General features: G+C 34.7%; 1 protein-coding gene across 1 annotated transcript in view; it reads left to right on the forward strand.

Moving 5' to 3' along the window:
• Positions 1-3835: 3835 nt before the first annotated feature.
• The window catches only part of LOC110019420, a 37104-nt gene continuing 18033 nt past the window's right edge, over positions 3836-22906 (forward strand). Inside the window, 4 exon segments of the mRNA XM_020717064.1 lie at positions 3836-4063; positions 4162-4379; positions 16691-17199; positions 17524-18310. Coding sequence (XP_020572723.1) covers positions 3922-4063; positions 4162-4379; positions 16691-17199; positions 17524-18310 — 1656 coding nt within the window. The 5' untranslated portion in view covers positions 3836-3921.

Raw genomic sequence — 22906 nt, forward strand, 5'->3', positions numbered from 1 at the left:
CAAACATATTAAAGTAGATAATCACTTCATCAGAGATCAAATTGCGGCCAAAATAAAAGCAATACAACACATAGCCAGATAAGACTAAATTGCAGATGTATTCACTAACAACATACCTTCCACGGCTTTTCTAAATATTAGGAACAAACTTACCATCCAACCTCTGAATGCTAAGCTTGAGGGACCCTAATGACAACCAAATACTGTTACAAAAAGACAAGGAAGTTCATTATATGACAAATCAAAGATTGTGACAGTTGTACAAAGATTCTCTGTTATAATTACTTCACCTATATATACATTAGCAACATGTACTTATGTAGCTGATCTACTACAATTAAATAAATTTTGTTACAGTTTGCTGCTATATATCTTCTATAATTTTCTTTTCTTTAGTTTCTTTAGAGGCTAGTTCAAGCTAAATAGTCATGTGAACAACGTTTTGGTCTTGAGCATTGATCCCGGTGAAGCATAGTTGTGTAAAATGTATAAAGTTGAATTCGCTTTACAACGGTGCCAAAAACTTGATGCGGTATTTTATGAATAATAACGTTAAACACTTATGGGATTCTACAAAAGTATATGTATTGTTATCAAGTAATATAAGACTTTCTATTTAAGTCCTAAATATCAATCCCACGAGGAAGGTTTAAATTTGAATTGATAAATTAACTAGGAAATTCACAGAAATATAATGAAATTACTGTCCCTAATTTCAAATATTTAAAATACTATCAAAACTAAATTATTAACTGCTAGCAAGATTTAAATGCAAAGTTTACAAAAAGTAAATACTAAACTATGTTTATGTGATGAAATTTTCTAATATGAAAGATCATAATTCCCACTACAATAAGTTTTTGGTGAAATTAGATGAGATAAATAGTTTAAATTTGTATTTTGTCAAATATGAGCAATTTTAATTCTCTATCCTGATTAAGTGTTATAGAAAATTATTGGTTAATCTTAGGTTTAGTCCCTAAATCTGTGGCTAAGCTAGGAGGATATTGGCTCCCACTCTAGAGCTCCCACTTCCCTTCCCCTGAAGGCTAACCTGAAGGCTAACTCTCGCTTTAGTCGCTTTAGTTCTTAAACTCAAAGATCGAATTGGAGATTTTTAGGTTGACCGAATTAGGGATTTTAGTCTGCCACTCTAAAAATCTCCAATTCTACACCCAACAATGCTACACCGAATTGGAGATTTTTAGGTTTAGTCTATTTATTTGCACTTAATTCCTTGAACGATATACTTCTTCATGAACTTAAATGTGATTATAAATGTGATTCTTAAATGTGATTATCACTCTGTTGTAGAACTCATACTTCATTTCCCGGATCATATGTTTCACAACATATTTTTAACAATTTAATTGACTAGAAAGAAAAGTAAATTAATAGCAGAGTTGAAAATTCATCACAATTTATTTTATATTTTAACATTGACACATCCAAATTATCTTTTTGTTTCACCATATCTCAGAGTATGAGAAATATAAAAGAAACTACTCAGACTTCATGAGAAAGATACAACAAAACATAAATTTCATACATAAGAGAAAGTTCATACATCAATAATAAACAAACAACACTTATCTGAAATTATTTCTCAAAGCAAATCCCTTGTAGCTTCTCTTAGGAAATGTAGGAAGATGAAATCTCTCACTTCTCTCCTTCTCCAACACTCTTAGAGAATAATTCACACTTAAACTCACCACAAAAACTCAAAACTATAAAGAAATTAAATGACTAAGGGTGTAGAATGGCGTGGAAGGAGGCAAAGTGGCCCGAAGGGGGGCGAAGAGATGCGAAGAAAGACCAAGAGCGAGCGGAGGAGTGCAAAGAGAGTCTTTTCTGATCAATTTTGGCTCTAAATAGAGCATAAGGTTGGTTTTTCAATAGGTGCATCCAAAAACTCTTCAAAAAGTGTCTAAATTCGTCGAATCATCTAAAAACAGGGTCTGCACCAACACTGGCGCCGTTGGGGCTGAACAATTTTTCAAAAACTCCATTTTGACTCCAAATTTCATCCTTTTTGCTTCCTTTTTGCTCCAAGTCCTAAAAATCAACAACCTGTAACAAAACATGAAAAATACTTTTCTTTAAAGTGCAATATCACCAAAAATAAGTATAAAATATGAGTCTAAAAATGCATATATTTTTGGTGTATCAAGCATGTGAAATACAATTAAGCGGATGAACACTACAAGAGTTCGTGGGGTTTGAAATATTCAATCAAAAAAGAGTAAGTGAGAGACAAAAAAAATTGTATTTCTCTATGAGAGGTGCAAAAGGGTTAGTGACATCAAGTCAGGAGGGCAGCATAGTAGAGGCTTAGGCAGTGGAGTTTGGCTGTTGATGCACATGGGGTGAGATTGTGGAATGTTTTCAGTTTGAACAAGGAGATGGAAGGACTAAACATCATTAATTTGGGAAAACATGAGGATTGTAGTAAGGGAGTAGCTATCAAGTGTGAATAGAGGGCTGGGAGGTGAGCAATGTGAGATGTTTAAAAACTAGAGAGAGATCAAATTGGGGGGTGAGATGCATGGTAGAGTGACATGTGGGCTAGAGCATGATGCTTTGGTGGGAAGAGTGGTGAGGAAGTGGCTTAAGGGGAGTGGCCTAGAATACATTGAGTTGTTTGGGAATGGGAGTTCAGTTAGTTGCAATTTTATAGGACCAAAGGGGAGTGGCCTAGAATACATTGAGTTGTTTGGGAATGGGAGTTCAGTTAGTTGCAATTTTATAGGACCAACCTCAGGAGAGGTATGGAGTTTGACACTATTGTGTCAGGTGAGTGGCACAACTAGCGAGCTAGATTTCTAAGAAATGAGGGTTTGGGTTGGAGGAAAAGCGATGGAGAGCAAAAGATGGGAGTGAGCTTTCATGTATGATCAAGAGTGACAGGAAGGAACAATGAATTTGTTAATTTGTTAACTACATAACGAATGAGAAGAGTTGAGGTTTTTGTCTGTGCAAGTGGGAGAGATTGAATGAAAAAAGCTAGAGGGCTCCAAAGGCAGTGGAGAGAGTTGTAGTTTAGATTATTATTTTGAGTTAGATGGAGAAATAAGATTGGATGGAGAGGGGTAGCTAAGTATCACGAGGAAATAAAAAAGGCATTGTGCACATGAATTGGTAGTAAAGTGTTTGAGAGCTAAGTTAATGTTTAGTGTTATTTTTTAATTTTTAATTTGTGTCTCGATATAGTCATCATCATCAAATGTACGGAAATATGACAATACTAGTGTCTTCCTTAAGCAAAGTCGAAGTTTTGAACGCTCTCACATGGACTCTTTTACGATCAAATGATGTCTGAGCAAATTTTACTATTTGTTGAGGTGATTTGAGTTCGATTTGCACGGTGTAGAGTTATACTTCCCATTTCAGAATACTGATTTTTTTTGGTCATATAAGGTCCCTCCATAGAAAATTTCGATGCACTTAACGTAAAGTCTGTTTTATAAATGGACATTGTTTCAAGTGACTTCAGACAAGATTGAGATATTTTGATTTCAATTTGCATGCCATTGCATTTCGATGCTCTTGATTAAACTTGTGAAGCACATATAGAGATCAATTATTCAATTGATTTAACCATTGAAACAGAAGTTCGATGCAGGATGAGGGTGTAGATGGAGTGACATTTTTTGTAGCATAAAGGTTTAAAGTGTTTTGCGAATAAGTAAAACTTAGAGAATATTAAATACATAAATAATAATTTTTGGAGTGTTATCTAGTTAAATCCCAAAACTAAAAATATATTATTAATATATTTATTAATTTTTTAAGACACCTGATTCCGCATGCAGGATGCCAATAAATGCTGAAAAGCAATAATTTGTTAAGGTCCCCCGCCAGTACCAGCGAGCTCCGCTCAGCTTACCTCCGCAAAACAATCGACCAGGCTTTTCACCCGAGATGGAGGCAAGCGCTCTTCTTCCCTTCATCGCTAACCCCTCATCTTCCCCCGCAGTCGCCCTGGCAGGCGTCGTCGACTACCGCGGCTACCCTGCTTTCCGATCCTCCTCCGGCAGGTGGACCGCCGCTCTCTTCATCATCTGTATGTGAAGTTCAATCCATTTCCTTAACTCCTCTCCTCTCCCCAATGCCGCTCGTCCATTCGGTTTCTGATCTCTTATTCTTGAGACCTCGTCGCAGGGGTGGAGATTGCGGAGAGGTTTGCATATTATGGGATTTTTTCCAACCTTATTACCTATCTCACTGGGTCGCTCCAGGAGTCCACGGCGGCGGCAGCAGCTGGTGTGAATACATTGGCGGGGGTAGCGATGTTGCTGCCGCTTGCAGGCGCGTTCGTCGCTGATTCGTATCTGGGGCGTTACAGGACAATTCTGTTTTCTTCTCTGCTCTATATTTTGGTCGGCCCTTAACTTTCCATATTCTTGAACTTCCTCTTTGGTTTCTCTCTCTCTCTCTTATTCTCTCTAGCTAAACAACTAATGGGTGATATGTTTTTACTTTTATTTATTCTTATTTTTTCATTTCATTCTCCTTTTCTCAAGAAAATTGGAGGCGAATTGAGTTGCGTGGTTGAAATTGTTGTATAACTATTGAAGGCTTTGCTTTTGGAGTATAACGAACTGTTAGATTTCGGAGTTTCAAATGCCTGGTTGTATTGCAAGGACGTAAGCTTAATATTATGCAGCTGCGTACTCTTTTCATCAGACTGAGTCGATTGTTTAGATTCACATAATTTGACTGTCCAGAAACACTTTTTGCTATTTGGTGCATGATGCATGACGCAGCATTGGCATTGCCAGTATTTATTATTTTCATCGTTTATTCTGTTAAAATAATTGTTTTGTTCTTTATTCTCTAACATCAGGACATTTAGCTAATAGGTAGCCAAATTACATTAAGAATTGAAGAAGTGAAGGAGTCTGGAATTCATGAACTGACAATAAATGGATTGACCAATGGTTGGGCCCAAAACATAATTTTACTAGCGGCATACAAATTAATTTATATATTCTTTAAAATATTCTATAAATGATCTAGAAAGCTGTGCAATTTGTTTAAAAATTATTTTGTCTAAAAATAAATATAATTTTTAAATCCCATGAATTTGATCTGTTGGTTTAATTCTTTAGTGTGAAACTTAAGAAGAATGACTATAATAGTCAAGTGAAACACATAATCATAATTGCATATAAAGGAGGGCGACTGAGTCATGAGATAGTAGATTGATGAACTAAATGCACTTGGGAAGGGGATAATCTTATTAGGTCATGATTCAGGGGGATGAGGCATGCATGAAGTAAGAGATATGAGAAGTATACTTTGTGTGGAGGTTTTATGATATTAATTAAAATATATTATTTTGTAATTAACCAAACATCAAGAATGCAAACCAAAGCAAACTAACAATGATTAGGCAGATTGAATCTATCAATGAGGGAGCTATTTCTAAAGCAGTTGGTGAATGGATTTGATGTGCAGTTAATTAAAATAAAGTAAACCTTGCACCTATTTACTAGTCATATCCTTTTAAATGAAAACATAAATTATTTTGGAATATTTATAATGATGTGATTGCAGTGAAATTGGTAGTCAGTTAGGCGAGGGTCTTTGAATTTTGGTTGACACCATCGATACTTTGAATGCATTGTTTATTCATTTGAAATAATTTTTGACTGAACACCATGCATCTTAGAGTTTCCAAGGGATCTTGATCAATTTCTCAAGTGAGGGATGTGTCTTTCAAGGGATGGTCATCCTTGAAGTTAACTTGGAAGAGATTACAAATCTTATGAAGCATAATTCATTGATTTCATGATTTCATTGTACTCCCTCAACCTCCACTATCATCTTTGTGCAACCCTTGTTATATTGGTTCCAAGCAGTTGTCTGAAGTGGTCATCTAATAATAAAATCTTTTATGCTAAATGGAATTGCTCCTATTCAAGGAGATTTTATTCGATATAAAAAATTCTACCTCAATATCAATTAAGAAGGAGAATGTTCTATTTTGAATACTAAAAAGGCCATCCGATCAAGACTTTGGTTAAATGAGGAGGTTTTGAATTTCTTTTTTAGAAGAAGAGGTGCCTTGCAAAAAAAAAAAGAAAAAAAAGAGCATTAGTTCTTTGTGTTAATGTAATTTTCTAGTTGCGAAAACCTTTTTATAAATAACTTAGATATTTATTCATAGAAACCATCTGGGATTTCGAGGGTTGACTTGAATTCCTATTGTTATCATTTGCACATCTAATTAGAAAGCAAGGATATCAAGAAAAGAGAAGGAATTTTATGCTTGAAATCAACCAGGCAATTAAAGAGGAAGTGCATATACTCTTGGATGTTGAATTCATCCAAGAGATTCAATATGTTGAGTAGATTTCCAACATACTGATGATCGATTTAGTAAATCTTCTACGTATGTCAATTGATGAATGGAGGATATGCATTGATTTCAAGCAAAACATTGATGCTTGTCCATAAGAATCTTACCCATTACTCAACATTAATGCTTTGGTTGATTCACTGGTAAGCTATTCCATGCCGAGTTTCTTGACATCTCTAGCCGTCATCAAATTATGATGAGTCCATTTGACAAAGATTTGACAAACTTTATCACCAATGAAGAGGCTAGTGATGGAATTAGGATTTAAGTGAGAAAGGTAAAAATAGTTTAGCATGGGGGTGGGTAAGAGCCAACCCCATCCTCTCCCAAGTTCCACCACTAGGAGGGATTTTCTATTGTAGTATTATCTTATTTGGATTAATGAGCACAGTGTTCTTAAATAACACATAAAGAACAAAATGTACAAATCTATGTTGATGTTATCCTCACAAAAAATAAAGAATTCCTTAATCATTTTGATGATCTTTTTAAGATGTTTACAATGTTGATGTTCACCATGAAGCTGAATCTTAAGTGCATGCTGAGCATCAAGATAGAAAATCCTTGGCTAAATGATTAACTTTGGTTATTATGACCAATTTTGAATAATTCAGAGCGGTGCTAAGCGGTTCTATGGATGAACTATGATTGTTTGGTGAAAAAATATGCAAATCATTTTAAAAATTGCGGGGCTTAATTGATTTATCTTCTGATCAAGAGAAGTTAACTACTATTTAAAGTTAACCACTCTTTAAGGTGCTACGTAAAAGCAAAAAATTCAAGTTTTCATGCAATTTTGAAAATGATTTCCCAGATTTTAAATAATATTTGAACTTCTCAACAATTTAAATTTAGGAAAATAATTACTAGTTGATCTGGGAATCCATGACACAATAGCAAGCTTAGTTTTGTTTATGAATGGAGCAAGAAGCAAGTTCTAGAGTGCCATGTAAGCAAAACAATGAGTGGTAAGCAGAACTTTGCTGAACTTGTCAAATTAGCCATGTTGTTGCTTGATGGCTTCTACCCTACGTAAAACTGCACATTATCAAAGTGATGACCGTGAAACCACTGAGTGAGTTTTTAAAAAATTTGAACTTTTAGGGAGGTTAATGAAGTGGGCTAGAGTAGGCACACTTAGAAGCTATTAATGCTATGGCTATTGTTTATTTTTTTATAGAGATATTATCAATTGAAGAAATTAAATTACCGAAACAAGATTGTCAAATTTTTTTTTTGATTTTGCACACTAAAACTGCTTTTAATGTGTTTTCTAAAAAAACACTTTGGGCGTACTTAAACAATTTGTTGGCCCTTTGCATTGCTTGTATTTGAAGTAAAAGATCTTGATCAAATGTGTCTCGTATAGTCTCGTGCCACACCATTGTATTGCATTGTGGCACTATTCCCTTGGATCTAGCTCAAAATGAAGACCTAGTTTAGATTTTTATGGCTTTGTTCAGCATCTACCATAATAACTTGATATGAGTATTTGCTTCTCTTCATTTTCTTGCATAATCATTGATTTATTGCTGATTAGTTCTTTTCATAATTTCTCATTTGGTGCTTTTTATATGCTTCTCATTGGTTCTTGTGGCTGCTATTTTTAGCTTTTGTTTACAAGCTTTGTTTTGAGATTGCTTCTTCATGCCTCATTTTTTCACTTTTTCACTTCACACCGCCTGTGCCTCTTGGTTTCTAGTCGGTCTGTCGATGAATATCCTTGATTTTTTAGCACTTTTTCATAACTTCATTATTTATTTTTTTGATACTTTTTTCTTTTGGATAGATGAAAATTAATTTTGTTGAATGTATCATTATATTGTTGAAAATTATTATTTGATGATATTGTTGTTCAATGTGTGCTTGATATGCTATCATTTATAACCAACAAGGGTCGACATTGTGTTTGATTCTTGAAAATTACAATTGGATGGCTCATGATTTTTGAATGCTATCATGACTCATGAATATGTTATTATCCTTTTACCATTCGTGAAAACAAGAACCAATGAAAAGCAAATGTCCTTTTCTTGTTCACAGCTTCACTTACATTTTTAAATAAATGCTTAATTTTAGCAAATAATATATGTATATATGTGATGTATAAGTCATGAGTGCTCTAGTTGGTAAAAGTCTCACTATGTTTCATGCTTTGAGCATTGAAACAAGAAAAACTTTATGCTTTTTAATGTACTTGGTTCTTTACATTGATTTGGAGAAAATAAAAGAGTCAGCATGGGTTTGAAGTGTATTCAAGGGATGACTTGACTTGTGTCCTTTTGCTTAAGTTTAATGCAACTAATAACCAAGCAGAGTATGAAGTAATGCTATTTGGCATGAAAAGGCTCATAGTTTACATGACTCTCAATTGGTGGTAGGCTAAATTCATAGGCAACTCGAAGTGCACGATTTAAATTTTTGGTTATCATTTCTTTAAAGTCTCAATGGTTGTTTATAAAGAGAGATCGAAGCAATTACTAGTGTATGGCATAAACAAAACACTGAATAGAGCCTTGTAGAATTATGATGGACTTATATGCTATCCTTCATGCTCATTAGAACCACTCAACAAATTTCACTCTAATTTCAAGATCACGCTTCTAAAATAGTGACAGTCAAACTCATATAAAATAGGTTCTATAAAAACTTAACGTTTAAGGAATTTAATGCATTGTTCCATTGATCTCAAGGAATGTAAGATGAATTACATTCATCACAAAATAACTCAAGTTTTGGTTCTTGTAGATTTTGTAGAGTTTGTTTCACATAAGAACTTGAAGAACAAAAACAAGATCGTTAAAAATTCTCTTTAGATTATGCACATCATAGTGCATTTGGGGAACGAAAAAGTTTAATTTCCATGGTCTTAAATAGCCTTCTAGGGATGACTTTGAATGTGTTCTTTGACTCAGGTTTAATGCAATGAATAAATGAGTATGAAACAATACCAATTGAACTTTGTCCCACAAATGACATTAGCATGAAAAGACTGTAGCTTTCTGAGTTTGACTGGTTGTGAACCAATATCTCAATCAATTCAAAGTGTACCAGTTGATTTTGGCTCAATAGTTTATTAAACTTTGAGTGAAATTTGTCGTGATGGACAAGTTTTTTGGGATGGAATATAGACTTAGGGCTTGGATCAATTAGAAATCGAAACCACACTGCACAATAGGATCACAACAATTCAAGAAATCCGAATTAAAATTTTGAATATAAGCACAAAAAAAATCTCAGAAAGGATACATTAAGCTTTACGTGAAAAGTTCGAGAAAATGAAAAAATCACGAAGCTATACCACCAAAAAAAATTACTATAAATGCGAGAAACTTACATATTATATCACTTAGATTTTTTCTCTACAAGCACATAAACTTACATAATTTTATTCCAAACTTTTCCCTCTATCTCAAAAGAGAAATCGGTTGCTTCGAAATCCTCTTCCCGACAACCCACCTTCACGAAGAAGTCCCTGTCTAGAAATACCGCACGCATGAGAGTAACCTTCGTCGTTAGAATCAAAGCTTAAGAACCGAACCGGAGGGAATAGTTCGAAAACATAACCATGCCGTTATTCTGCTTTCTCAGGAAGAAAATCTGAAGGAGCGATTCAACCGGCGTAGCTATGCATGGTTGCGATGTAGTCACGCCGCTTGGCGTAGCAACGCCAGTGTAGGCATGGCTATGCCATGACAGGCCCAGGAGGGTCATTCTGGTGTTGTAGGCTCCACTTCACAATAATCTCCCACTTGGAAACTTAGCATCTAGTACCTGTTCTCCAGATCAGTACCCCCATCTATACCATCTTAATAGTTATATATTGTATTGTGGCACACACACCAAGTCTCAACTTTCCTGGACTCCAATTCAAGCCATGCACAACTCTAATTGCTCAACAGTCACCACCTTCGTCAACATATCTACATGATTCTGAGCTGTGTGTATCTTCACAAGAACAACTATCTATCTTCTAGGTGAAAGCGTATAAAGTGATATCTTAGCTGAGTGTGATTTGTCCTGACATTAAAAACAGTCTTATTAGGAAGATGAATTACACTCATACTATAATTACGAGACTTTCCAACTCTCTGCTTCTTGCCCAATTTTGTCATAAAGCTCCGTAGCCAAATCATCTCCTTGTTATCCTTAGTGATAATGTTTTCGGCCTTCGAAGTTGAAAGTGCAATAATTTTCTGCAGTTTGAAAGTACAACTCACCGTTGTGTTCCTCAAAGTGAAGATATTCCTTATTGTACTTCTACCATCCGAATCTCTTGTCAAGTATGAATCTACAAATCTCTATAGACTGATCACTGCACTTTCATAAGAAAGTGTCATGTTGACTACTCCCCTCAAATGCCTGATAATCCACTTCACTGCTCTCAAAAATGCTTTTTTGGATTGCCCATGTACTTTTTGATCACTTCCACTGCAAATGCAATATTTCATCTTATACAATTCATATCATACATCAGAGTTATCTAGTGAGGGTTTATTTAAGAGATAACAAGGTCTGGAGTAGAAAGAGTAATATTGATATCAAATTGTCAAATAGATTGGCCTGAAGCTCAATGAAGTTAGACATGTTCTCTATGTTTCGGTGAACCAGCTTGCAAGGTTATACCATGTGATTACTTTCACAGGTGATTCGTGAAAGCTGACCGGAGGGGCAAATGATGATGGATTGAGATAACATTGAAGGCACTCTTGCCTAATTAATAAGATGTAAATCAATTGATGTAGTTGGAACAAAGATTGATGTAGGTCTTTGACATCGCAGGCTGGGCCATATTTGCGAGAAGGGTATGAAGTCCCTACTTTCTAAGAATAAGTTTCATGATTTGAAGTTATAGAGTTAGATTTTTGCGAAGATTTTATCTATGATAAGCAAAAGAATGTTACTTTCTTAAAAAAATGGTCAAATGTGAAGTCCAAAAAGTTGAAGTTAGTACATGTTGTTGTATGGGGTCCTACCCCACTTCAGTCTATTAGAGATTCTCAATACTTAGTCATTTTCATTGATGATCACACCAAAAATGTATCATTGTACTTCTTTAAATATAAGTCTGATGTGTTTAATGTGTCTAAGAAGTCGAAGGCCTTGGTTGAGAATGGGATATGCTTGAGGTTGGAGTGTATCAAATAAGATAATACTAAGGAGCATCGTAATCAGATGTTCTGGAGTTATTGTGCTTTAGAAGGAATCATGCATGAGTTCATTATTTTAAGGACACCATGATAGAATTGTGTGGTCGAGTGCATGAATAAAACTATCACAGAGCATGCCAGGAGTATCAAGTTGAATGCAGGCAAGCCAAAGCAGTTCTAGGCAGAAGTAGTGAGTACTTCAGTTTATTTAATAAACCGTGGTCCATCCGTGCCTTTAAATGAAAACTTTCCCTAATAAGCTTGGAGTCACAAAAAGGTAAATCTATCTCATCCGAGAGTATTTGGTTGTTCCTCACATGTTCATGTTGATGCAAGATCCAGAAGTAAACTCGATTAGAATCAGTTTAGCGCACTTTCATTGGGTATGACTCAGATGAATTTGGGTATAAATTCTAGAATAATCAAAATAAGAAATTATTTAGGAGCAGTGATGTTACTTTCAATGTAATGAGAATATACAAGGATAGGAGCAGAACTCAGGATTACATCAATTATTTATGAAGACTCTTCCAAATATGCAGAGATAGAAGATGTTGATGATTCGAGAGATGGAGAAAAAAGATGCATTCAATCTGATGAAGCAAAAAAAGTACTTTAGTCATCAGCTACTGAGTCAAGAGGTCCAACAAAATTACAAGATTGATACAAATGTAATATCCTTCTTTGTACTATTTTTTACTAACTGATAGTGGTGAACTAGAGTGCTATGAAGAGACTACTCAGGTTGAAGACTAAAATGAGTGAGTTTTTCATGGATGACGAGATGCAGTCACTGAAGTCATTTCAGATATAGGATTTGACAGAACTACTAGATGTCAAAAAGGCACTGCACAACAAGTGGATCTACAAGTTGAAAGAAGAGTCAAATGGTAGCAAGAACTACATGACAAGACTTATTGTGAAGGGGGTTTCAACAAAAAGGAGTGGACTATTCAAAGATATTTTGTCTAGTAGTGAATATGATAACTATCAGAGTTGTGTTGAGCTTAGTAGCAGAGAAAACTCTGCATCTGGAGCATACAGATGTGGAGATAGTTTTCTTGCATGGTGACTTAGAAGAAGAGTTGTAAATGGTGCAACCATTGGGATGTACAATTCCAAAAAAAAGATGGAATAGTCTGTAGAATGAAGAAGAGTATGGTTTGAAGCTGACACAAAGACAATGGTACAGGAGGTTTGACAGGTTAATGTTAGATAATGGATATACAAAGTATCAGACAAATCATTATTTTTCATAAAAAAATTATTAATTGTTATATCATGATTCTATTATATGTGGATGTCATGCTGATTGTAAGAGCAGACATAGAGAAGATCAGAGATTTGAAGTAGCAATTAATTAGGGAGTTTGAGATGAACAATTTAAGTTCTAGGTAGAATATCCTCAATATGAAAATCAACAGGGAAAGGAGTGCAGGTACATTGATGTTTTCTTAGGTAAAATATGTTGAGAATGTTCTACATAGATTTACCTTTGAGTGAGGCTAAACTATTTTGCACCCTTCAGCCACTTTAAGCCATCTAAGGAGCAATCACATAAGTTTGAAGCAGAGCAGTACAAATGAAAAGAACCCCATGTGCTCCAGTTGTTGGAAGTTAGATATATAAGATGATATGTATATGATCATATATTGCACATACAGTGAGAGTGGTCAACATATACTTGAGTAATTTAGGAAATCATCATTGGAAGGTGGTGTAGGGGATTTCAGATACTTTAGAGGATTAATCATTGTTACATTGTTTTGGAAGTGAAGGAATTAATATACAAAGATTTATAGATTCAGATTTGGCAGGGGATATCAATGGTAGAAGTACAATAGGGTATTTCTTCACATTAGGGGACAAAAGAATGAGTTGAGCTTACAGGCTACAGAAGATTGTTGCACTTTCAACTGCAGAAGCTGAGTACATTTCTATCACTAAGACTTGTAAGCATAAGATTTGTTTGCAAAGCTTTTTGACAGAATTAGGGAAAAAACAAAGGATTAGAAAGCTTCATAGTGACTCTGGGCTCTCAAAATTTGAAATACCCGACCTCTCTCAAAATGAAATGAGTATGAGTGAGAGTTTATCGTGAGGTTTTGGTTAAATTTTTGAGAAGGCAGATGGATAGTAGATAAATTACTATCTAGAAATTTTGCCCTCATTTTATGAAAACTTTAAGATTTGGGGTTTGAGGTTTACTATAGGTGCAAGTCCTTATGGTTAATTATCATTCCCGATAATGGGAGACTACTTTCGATTAAGGCTTATCATTAGGCATTATGTTTTCAAGTTTAGCTTATAGTAGCATAAAATTTAAAATTTAAAATTATAAAATTATCATCGTGATTTTAGACCAGATGGTGGGGAAATTGATGGTGCGCCCGATCAAGATCATATGATTTTGTCATCCTGAGATGTCATGATCCCTCATCTATTTAGTCAACGGAAGTAGTGGACCCAACTTGATAGAAGGATTCTTTCCAGCAGTCTTGGGTTACTTCGTCTAAGGGAAGCTTGTAGATTGTTTGTCTAAGTAGACTAATGTAATTTGACATTAGCTTATAGATAATTTTATGCCCTATCAAGTATACCCTATGATTCATGACTCAAAATGATAGAATGTCATTAGAGAACATACAGGCTATAGCCGTAACCATTTTACATTGGAGTCTCTTGGCTAAACCACTTGATGGAGCATATTGTTTTAATCACTTCTGTTGTGGAGCTTACTGGTCAAATCACGTGGATAGAAAACTAGGGTCACATTCTTACTGGCACATGATAGTTTTGAGTTTGAATTTGATAATATATTTGATATGATATTGGCTCTTTGTGCGACTGAGTTAATGTTAAATGTCCATCTCGATAAAGTGTTGTGGAGGGTGGATTTATTTTACTTTAAGCATTAAGTAATAGGTTAGCTTAAATATTTTTGGATTTTAAGCGTTAAAATTTTTATATTATGAAAATATTTCTTCCAGTTGAGATGTGCAATAAATATGCCCATCATCAAGGATCATATTTTATTTTTGAAATGCTTTTGTTATGATTTGAATGAATTTACTTACTCGAGTATTCAAAAAGGTTTTTAGTCCTATCAACTTCAATTCTGATTAGGAGGATCAAACTGGAGGCTCAGTCCTATCAACTTCAGTCCCTGTAAAGAGGTGGATCTACTGCCTAAAGTAGAACTTACGACATTTTCCTATAGGCAAAGCGGTTCATTCGAGGGGGTGCGTAATTGCATAGATTTGAATTGAATTTGATAGTTGAAAATTACATTTTTACAAATCTTTGATATGCATACACATTTCTCAAGATAGATTTAATTTTAGCTCAAGCATGCAATTTACCTTCACAACATTCTCAGACGTTTAAATTTAAGAACTTGGGGTTATCATTGGAGCACATTCTAGTATTTTAATTTTTTGGCTTGAGTTAATTTTAGAAAATTTGCACGTCTTTTAAGAAGATATAAGACAACACTCAAGCTTATATTTGACCCACGTATTCCCGGGCCTTGGGATTGAGCATTTAGCACATTGGTGATGCAGTACATCATCTAAATGAAGCCAAAGATCCACTCACAAGAACTCAAGTAAAAGCCTAAGAAAGTGCCCATTTAAGAGCCCATTCGAGGCCCATCACAAGAGCCCTATCATAAAGAAATATTTGAATTTTATTTATTATTTATATTCCAATTTCACTTTCTAAAAAGTTTAAATTTTCAAATTTGGAGGCTTTTATTACTTGTCATAAAAATTAAGAAATTAGTATGGTGGTTATTAACTTTATTAATGACCACCTCCCTTCAAAATTTTCTTCTTTTTTTGACTTTTTGTCATTGTAATCTCATAAATATGACTGATATGTGATGACTTAAATCATTTGTTGAATAAAATATTTTAGTGAGAATTTTCTCTTTTGTTGCTTGTTGCTTGTTAATTGTGGCTTCAATTGTTGCATTTTCTTTGGTAACATTAGATATTTATATTTATTTATTTTTAATCATTTATTATCCCTCTATATCACTTTAAAATTTTCACCACCCCTCATCCACTTCCTAAATATATCTTAATACCAATAACCAACAACGAAAGCCTTACAATGATTCTAAACCCCTCTTCATAGCTCTCGGCCAAACTAGAGCATATTAATGCCTAGTCTTGTTCCCTAACCCTGAACTAGAGCATATTTTTTACTCCATGAAGCTCACTGAATACCTGTAACTTTCAAAACATGGCATAAACACCTTTGACAAGCATAAATCATCATAGTAAGGAAATAAAACATGGAATTTATGCAGGAAAATATCACGAATTTGGTTCACATCAGCGTGCGACATCACTGCCATAAAATTCTTTTAACTCACCCGCTTATAAGGTGCACATGAAACTTCAATTAACATGCATGAATTGGTATAAATACAAAATTCTTCGCTGAGTTGTTCCAACTCGGATGAGTCCTTATCTAACAATTTTCCTCACCCATTGAAACAATGTGAACGAGTACTATTGAGCAATTTTTTTCTGTCGAGTTGGACCAATCCGAATGGGTATTTAGGGTTTCCTGCATTTTCTACATTTGCATGAGGTGAGACGATGAAATGAAAATACAAAATTTTTTTTTAACTCTTTGATATATATATATATATATATATATATATATATAAATTTTTATCAAGATATGTTTTGATAAGGCATGATAGGTAAACTATATATTTGTTGGTCAAGAGAGATGTTCGCTGGATATATGGATGTGGTGAAGTGCAGGCTTGGAGATGTGAAAGTGTGATAGCTGTATTGTAATTTTGAGGCTAGGAGATGTGAAAGTGTGAAATGCATTGATCATCCAAACTTTATGAGTTTTACTTGATCACTTTGAAATTATGATGTTGTTCCGTGAGAAGCGTCACTGTAGCTGAAAGTGCTAAATGAAAATGATATTTTTTTAGTTAACATATACGAAACACCAAAAAATTAAATACAATTGCATCCTCATTGTTGATGCGACTGCAAAATTATATTCGCCCTTTAGCAAGTCGAATCATATCTACATTTATGACCTCGTGCATTTTTAAGTATATAAGCTAGAACAGAAATTTTCGTCAATTTACATATTTTCTGAATGTATTGCATTGAACCATCTAAAATGAATGTCGTTTCAGGGCTTAGGTCTGCTGACCCTATCCTCTGTGCTGCCTAGCCTTCGTCCACCCAAGTGTATGAATGATGATAAGGCATGTAGTCCAAATTATTTCCAAACAGGCTTCTTCTACTTTGCTTTGTACCTTGTTGCAATTGCTCAAGGTGGGCACAAGCCTTGCACAGAGGCATTTGGTGCTGATCAGTTTGATGAGAAGGACCCTGAAGAAAGCATCTCAAGAAGCTCATTTTTTAACTGGTGGTATTGTGGCTTATGTTTTGGTGTGACTGTGACGACTATATTCTTGAACTACGTGCAAGATAATATTAGCTGGGCTGTTGGATATGGGATATCATTTATTTCCATGGGACTTGCTCTCATCTTGTTCGTGCTTGGGACAAAGACATACCGCTTCTACCAATTGGAAGGTGAAAGTCCATTCCTTAGAATTGGGAAAACATTGGTTGCTCTACTTAAAAGTTGGATGGGCTCCTCTCATGCATCATCTGATGGAGGACTTGATCGTACGAAGTAAGGGAAATTCTGTTGAAATGGTTTGTTCATCCATCATCATTTCAAATGCTTTCTCATTTCTTTTCATCCTTTCAAGATTTGGAAAGCCCCACTTTAAGCTCAGTAGGATATCTTCTTAGAATCATAAACCATCTTCCATTGCCAAACTTGTGACGTGAATATTGCAATTTTCTCTTTACAATTACTGGTTTTTATAATTCTCGTGTTGGTGACAGATGCTTGAATTTCTGCATTACAATGTCATGTTATGTCATATAGCACGGAAATTTGTAAACCCTTTTTTTTTCAAATGAAATGCTTATATAAATCCATTTTTTATAGGCTTGTGAAAGATGCAGCAGCAAATGATATCCAAATAGAAGAAGCTAGAGGAGTGCTTCAGTTGGTACCAATATGGGCGGCATGCTTAACATATGCTGTAGTATATGCGCAGTCAGCAACCTTTTTCACCCAACAAGGGAGCACCCTGGACCGTAGAATTGGTTCAAACTTCAAAGTTCCACCTGCAGCCTTGCAGAGCTTCATCAGCATCACCATTGTCGCTTTCATTCCAATTTATGATCAAATCCTAGTTCCGGTGTCCAGAAAATTTTCTAGCATTCCTACTGGAATCACACAGCTCCAACGGATAGGCATTGGAATGTTCTTCTCAGTAATATCCATGGTATTAGCAGCTCTAGTTGAAATCAAAAGATTGAAAACTGCAAAAGACCATGGATTGATTGATCTACCAAAGATGACCATTCCGATGAGTCTGTGGTGGTTGGTTCCTCAATACCTTCTTTATGGCATTACGGAGGTGTTTGTTACGGTGGGCTTACAGGAATTCTTCTACGATCAAGTTCCTAATGCATTGAGGAGCCTTGGCCTGGCGCTCTGCATGACCATCTTTGGTGTTGGATATTTCATCAGTAGCTTCCTCATTTCTGTCATTGATAAGGCAACTAGTAAGGTTGGAGAGAGTTGGTTTTCTGATAATCTGAACCGTGCGCATCTTGATTATTTCTACTGGCTTCTTGGTTCTCTCAACGCTGTAGGACTGATCACCTACCTCTACTTTGCGCGATCTTATGTATACAAGAAGAAAAAAAATGCTGCTGTTTTGAGCTAAGGTATTTCTTTAGGATTTTGTTGGTTGCATGTTAATCGACGGTTTTTAGAAGTAATAAAGTTGCATTTCCTTAGTTCGAGTCTTAAATAAACTCGTTTAATTAATGGAGGTTGAGCATCGAGGTTATTAACGATGTATGAGCTTCTGTATTTGTATTGCATTTTGTATTTTAATCGTACTACTATGGGCAATAAATTTAATGCCTTTATTGATGCTAGATATGTGGACTCCGAAAATTTGTGTCTCGTACTCATTGAGAGTTTTGTGTTGTTTCAGGCCATATTTTCAGAAGACAGATTAAATAGTTGATAAGACATTATCTTAAGATTTCATTCTCATTTTTTCAGAATTTTAAGTTGAAAGCTTTTGTCATGTTCTGGGTTATATTTTGAGAAGACATATTAGATTGTTGATGAGATACTATCAAGAGATTTCTTTCTCATTTTGAGAGAATTTTAAGATTAGGAGTTCAAAATTTTTTATTGGTATAAGCCCATATGATTAATTATCAATCCTGGTAATGAGAGAACACTATTGATTAAGACTAGTCATACCACTGAATATTCATAATATAGTAGTAGCAAATTTAAAGTTTATTTTATAAAATTTGTCACATTAAGCATAGAGTTGATGCTGAGGTAAATGATGATGAATTCGATCAAGATTCTATGGTTATGTCGACCGGGTCGTATTGGTCTCTGATATATTTAGTCATAAGGGATAGTTGACCCAACATGATTGAAAAATCTTTCTCGACAGCCATGAATTGTGTCAATCAAAGGATTCTTTTAGATCGGGGGGGATTGGGGGGGCGATGCGCTGGGGCAGAGGCGTAATTCTAAATCGATTCTAACTAATAGATGGTTTTGCTCATATCAAATATACACTTATGATTCACAGTTCAAAGGAAATGAAACCTTTAGAAAAATACTAGTTACAAACATGATCGTTATTTAAAAAGTGTCCTTTGGCATCAAATCACCTGGTTAGAAGGTTATGAAAATAACATCTTATTTTTTGTGAAGTTGTTGGGTCAAATCATAAACTCATACTAGATTCTTACTAGCATGAGGCTATTTTGCGTGTGAATATAAAAATATATTTGATCTATCATTTATTATTTATAAATTGAGGTCAATAAAAAAATTGTCACTCTCGACAAAAAGTTGTGGATTGTCTTGAGAATTTTTAGTTTATAAATTTGAAATTTTAATTTGACAGCTTAATTTAAAAATTAACTCATCCTGTTGAGATTTTCAATCAAGACGACCATCATATGAAGAGGATCAAACTAGTTAATTTGAACTTCAATTTTTTTTTTATATAAATAATTTGTTCTATCTGAGTTCATGCCTGATTTAGTTATCTTAGTTTCACTTTAAAATGTGTTTATAATTTTTAAAATAATCATAAATTCTACAAAAAATGAGATTTGTACACATCTCAAAACAATAAGAATTTATTTGACACTTAATTTTAACATGTGTAATATTGTCATATTGTTTAAATTTAAGCACTAGTTCATTTGTTGGACCACATATAAATTTTCAATTTTTTTTTCCCCCATAGTACAAGGCATTTCCAATGAATTTAAATGAGCCATATAACATTATCAGACATTCAGGTTTAAATATTTAATATGAAAATCAGGCCCTTGCGGGATTTAAATTTCATAGATTTGAGTACTTAAAAAAACTTGCATGCTTTTTAATGCAACTTATATGACTTTCAAGACATGAATTTGGATTAAAATTTGACTCAAGAAATACATGTAAAGCTTGAAATTATATGAATTAGGCTATTTATATGAACACTTTGATGTGTGTTGTGATTTTAAGGAAAAACAACTTGTCCTCTGTCAACCTGTGAATACATATTGTGGGCAAGATGTGTTAAGTCATTGTTTAGCACTTAAAAATGATATTTTATGTGCTTGTATTGTTCCATAATTTATGTATTTAAATATGTAATATAATTATACTTTTGCATTATGACATTGATTTTTATTTGATCATCTCCAAGTATGATTTTAATTTGCAGCTAATCATGTTTAAATCTAAAGAGAAGCCTAGTCACATAAATACACGAGTTATTAAATTCTTCATAAATACTATATAAATTTTGTGAGCATTTAACTTTGTTCTTTTAAAACGTATAAGAGGTTTGTCAAGTTCATGTCAGATAGTGGATGCGTGAAGTGTTAGACATAACACTATTGCTTCATCAAAATTCTTTGTAATTACTATATCTGGCTTCTTTTGTATGTGGATGACGTTAGTTGTAAGGAAAAATATAGAGAAAATCAGGGACTTGAGAAAACAAATATCAGCAAAATTTGAGATAAAGGATTTAGGTCCAATCAAGAAGATCCATTGGGATAAGAATCAACAGGTATATAAGTGCAAGTACACTAAAGTTGCCTCACACATAGTATGTTAAGAAGATCCTATAAATGTTCAACATGAGTGAGACAAAACTAATTTGCACCCCTTTATGTAGTCATTTCAATCTCTCTAGTATCTCTTACCTAAGTCTGAAGCAGACCAATCACAAATGAGGAGAACTTCCTATGCTTTAGTCATTGGAAGTCTGATGTATGTTATGATATGTATGTGTCTAGATATTGCACATGTAGTGGGAGTGGTCACTAGGTACATGGGCAATCCAAATAATTAATATTGGGAAATAGTGAAGTGGATTTTTAGATATTTGAGGGGGAAAATCGAGGTGACACTTTGCTTTGGATGTGCAGAGATTGATATAGAATTCTATGTAGATTCAGATCTGGCAAAAGATATAGAAGTTATAAGAAATGCGACATGATATATCTTCACTTTGAGGAACACGATAGTAAGTTAAGTTTCTAGGTTGTAAAAGATTGTTGCACTTTCAAGTATGGAAGTCAAATGCATTGCTATCGCTGAGGCTAGAAAGGAGATTATTTGGCTGCAAAACTTTATGACAAGATATTGAAAAGTTTCATAGCGACAATACGATTATAGAATAAAAACTATTTCAACATGCTATCCACATTCCTAAACATCTACTACATCACCACAAGGAAAAACAAGGAAATTTACTTAAATCAGTTGGATAAAATAACACCATAATGTATTGAAACAAAGAGATTCGACATATAAATGTGCTTTAAAAAACTACAATTCCAAATCACAAATATACTTGTCTCTCGCCCTCAATTTGCCTTGAGGATGCTCCACCCAAGTCTTTTCTCTTCTCCTGTAACTCTTTACAAAGAAACACTTACAAAACAACACAACTCACACCCCTTGACTTGCTGAGAACAAGCCTAGGACACTTACAAACATAGGAGGAAAATCTCTTTAAAACTCTCTAACACACCTTATAAATCACCAGAAACACATCCTTTCTTACTCCTTTTTCTCTCCCTTCACAAACTCTTCATTTCTCCCCCTAATGCTCTCTAAAATGCTCTTTAAACTACCTTGAAACTGCTCTAAACCATCTCGAAACCTTTCATAATTCAGTACTGGCGCCTAGGCGCCACACTAATCTGGTAGCATGGCCCTGGCCTTCAGGACTGGGGCCTTGACGCTCGGTGGTTGGCGCCTAAGCGCCAACTTCTCGGGTTGCCTTTTACTTCACTGGTGCCTAGGATCCACACTGATCTTGCTTCATGGCCTTGGCCTTCAGGGTTGGGTCCTTGGCGCCCTGGCACCAATCTCTCAGGTTCTATGCTTGGTTGGCGCTTAGGCGCCTAGTACTTGGCGTCATGACCCCAATCTTAACTGTTTTTTGTTCCAAATCTTCTTTTTTTTGCTCCACACTTCTTCCACTTTGTTCTACTTCTAATAACTGTTATACTTGCAATAAAAACATAAAAATATCCTTCTTTAAAGTACAGTTTCATTCAAAAAGATGTGCAAAACGTAAAGAAATTCATACAATCTTTTCACACATCAGGAGTGCACAACTATTGAGATGCATTCTCGACACATCGACACCGGAGGAACCAATAGTGGGTCAATAATAAATATTGACTAGCCCATGTAAATAAAATAATTATATATTTTTTTTTATTTCTATAATTTACTTACAATTTCATGAAAGGGCTAATTATCTTTTGGTTTTATTTCTATAGGAGGCTATGAGTGTCTGAGGGACAGGAGGAGTCAAAGCCAGATAAGTTTTGGAAGTAACAGTGGTCAGTCACATCCTGACCACTCAGATTTCGAGATTTAAAGGGAAGCTACTAGGAAGAAGAAGGGGATGATCTATGTCTTGGGCGCTCAAAAATTTGTTAACGAGGATGGGCAATCATATTTATAACAAAGCCATAAGCCATCATCATCGATTGATGACAAACTTCATAAGCGTGTGGTCGTAGTTGCTGAGGAGTTACAAGCAAAATTCAAAGCTGAATTTTGTGATGGAGATGTGAGGGTTAGGAGGATTGAGGCCAAAGTTGCATAGATGCAATGCGACGTCTGTCGTAGCAAGTGGCCTCTAAATGCTGTGTAAGTGGGGAGTAGGAGGAGGACAAGGATGCCTGTAGGATTTCTATCTATTTTTTTCTTTTATATTTGGATGCTAGATTATATATATATATATATA

Source organism: Phalaenopsis equestris, unplaced genomic scaffold, assembly GCF_001263595.1.
Source record: "Phalaenopsis equestris unplaced genomic scaffold, ASM126359v1 Scaffold000002, whole genome shotgun sequence".
NCBI lineage: Eukaryota > Viridiplantae > Streptophyta > Magnoliopsida > Asparagales > Orchidaceae > Phalaenopsis > Phalaenopsis equestris.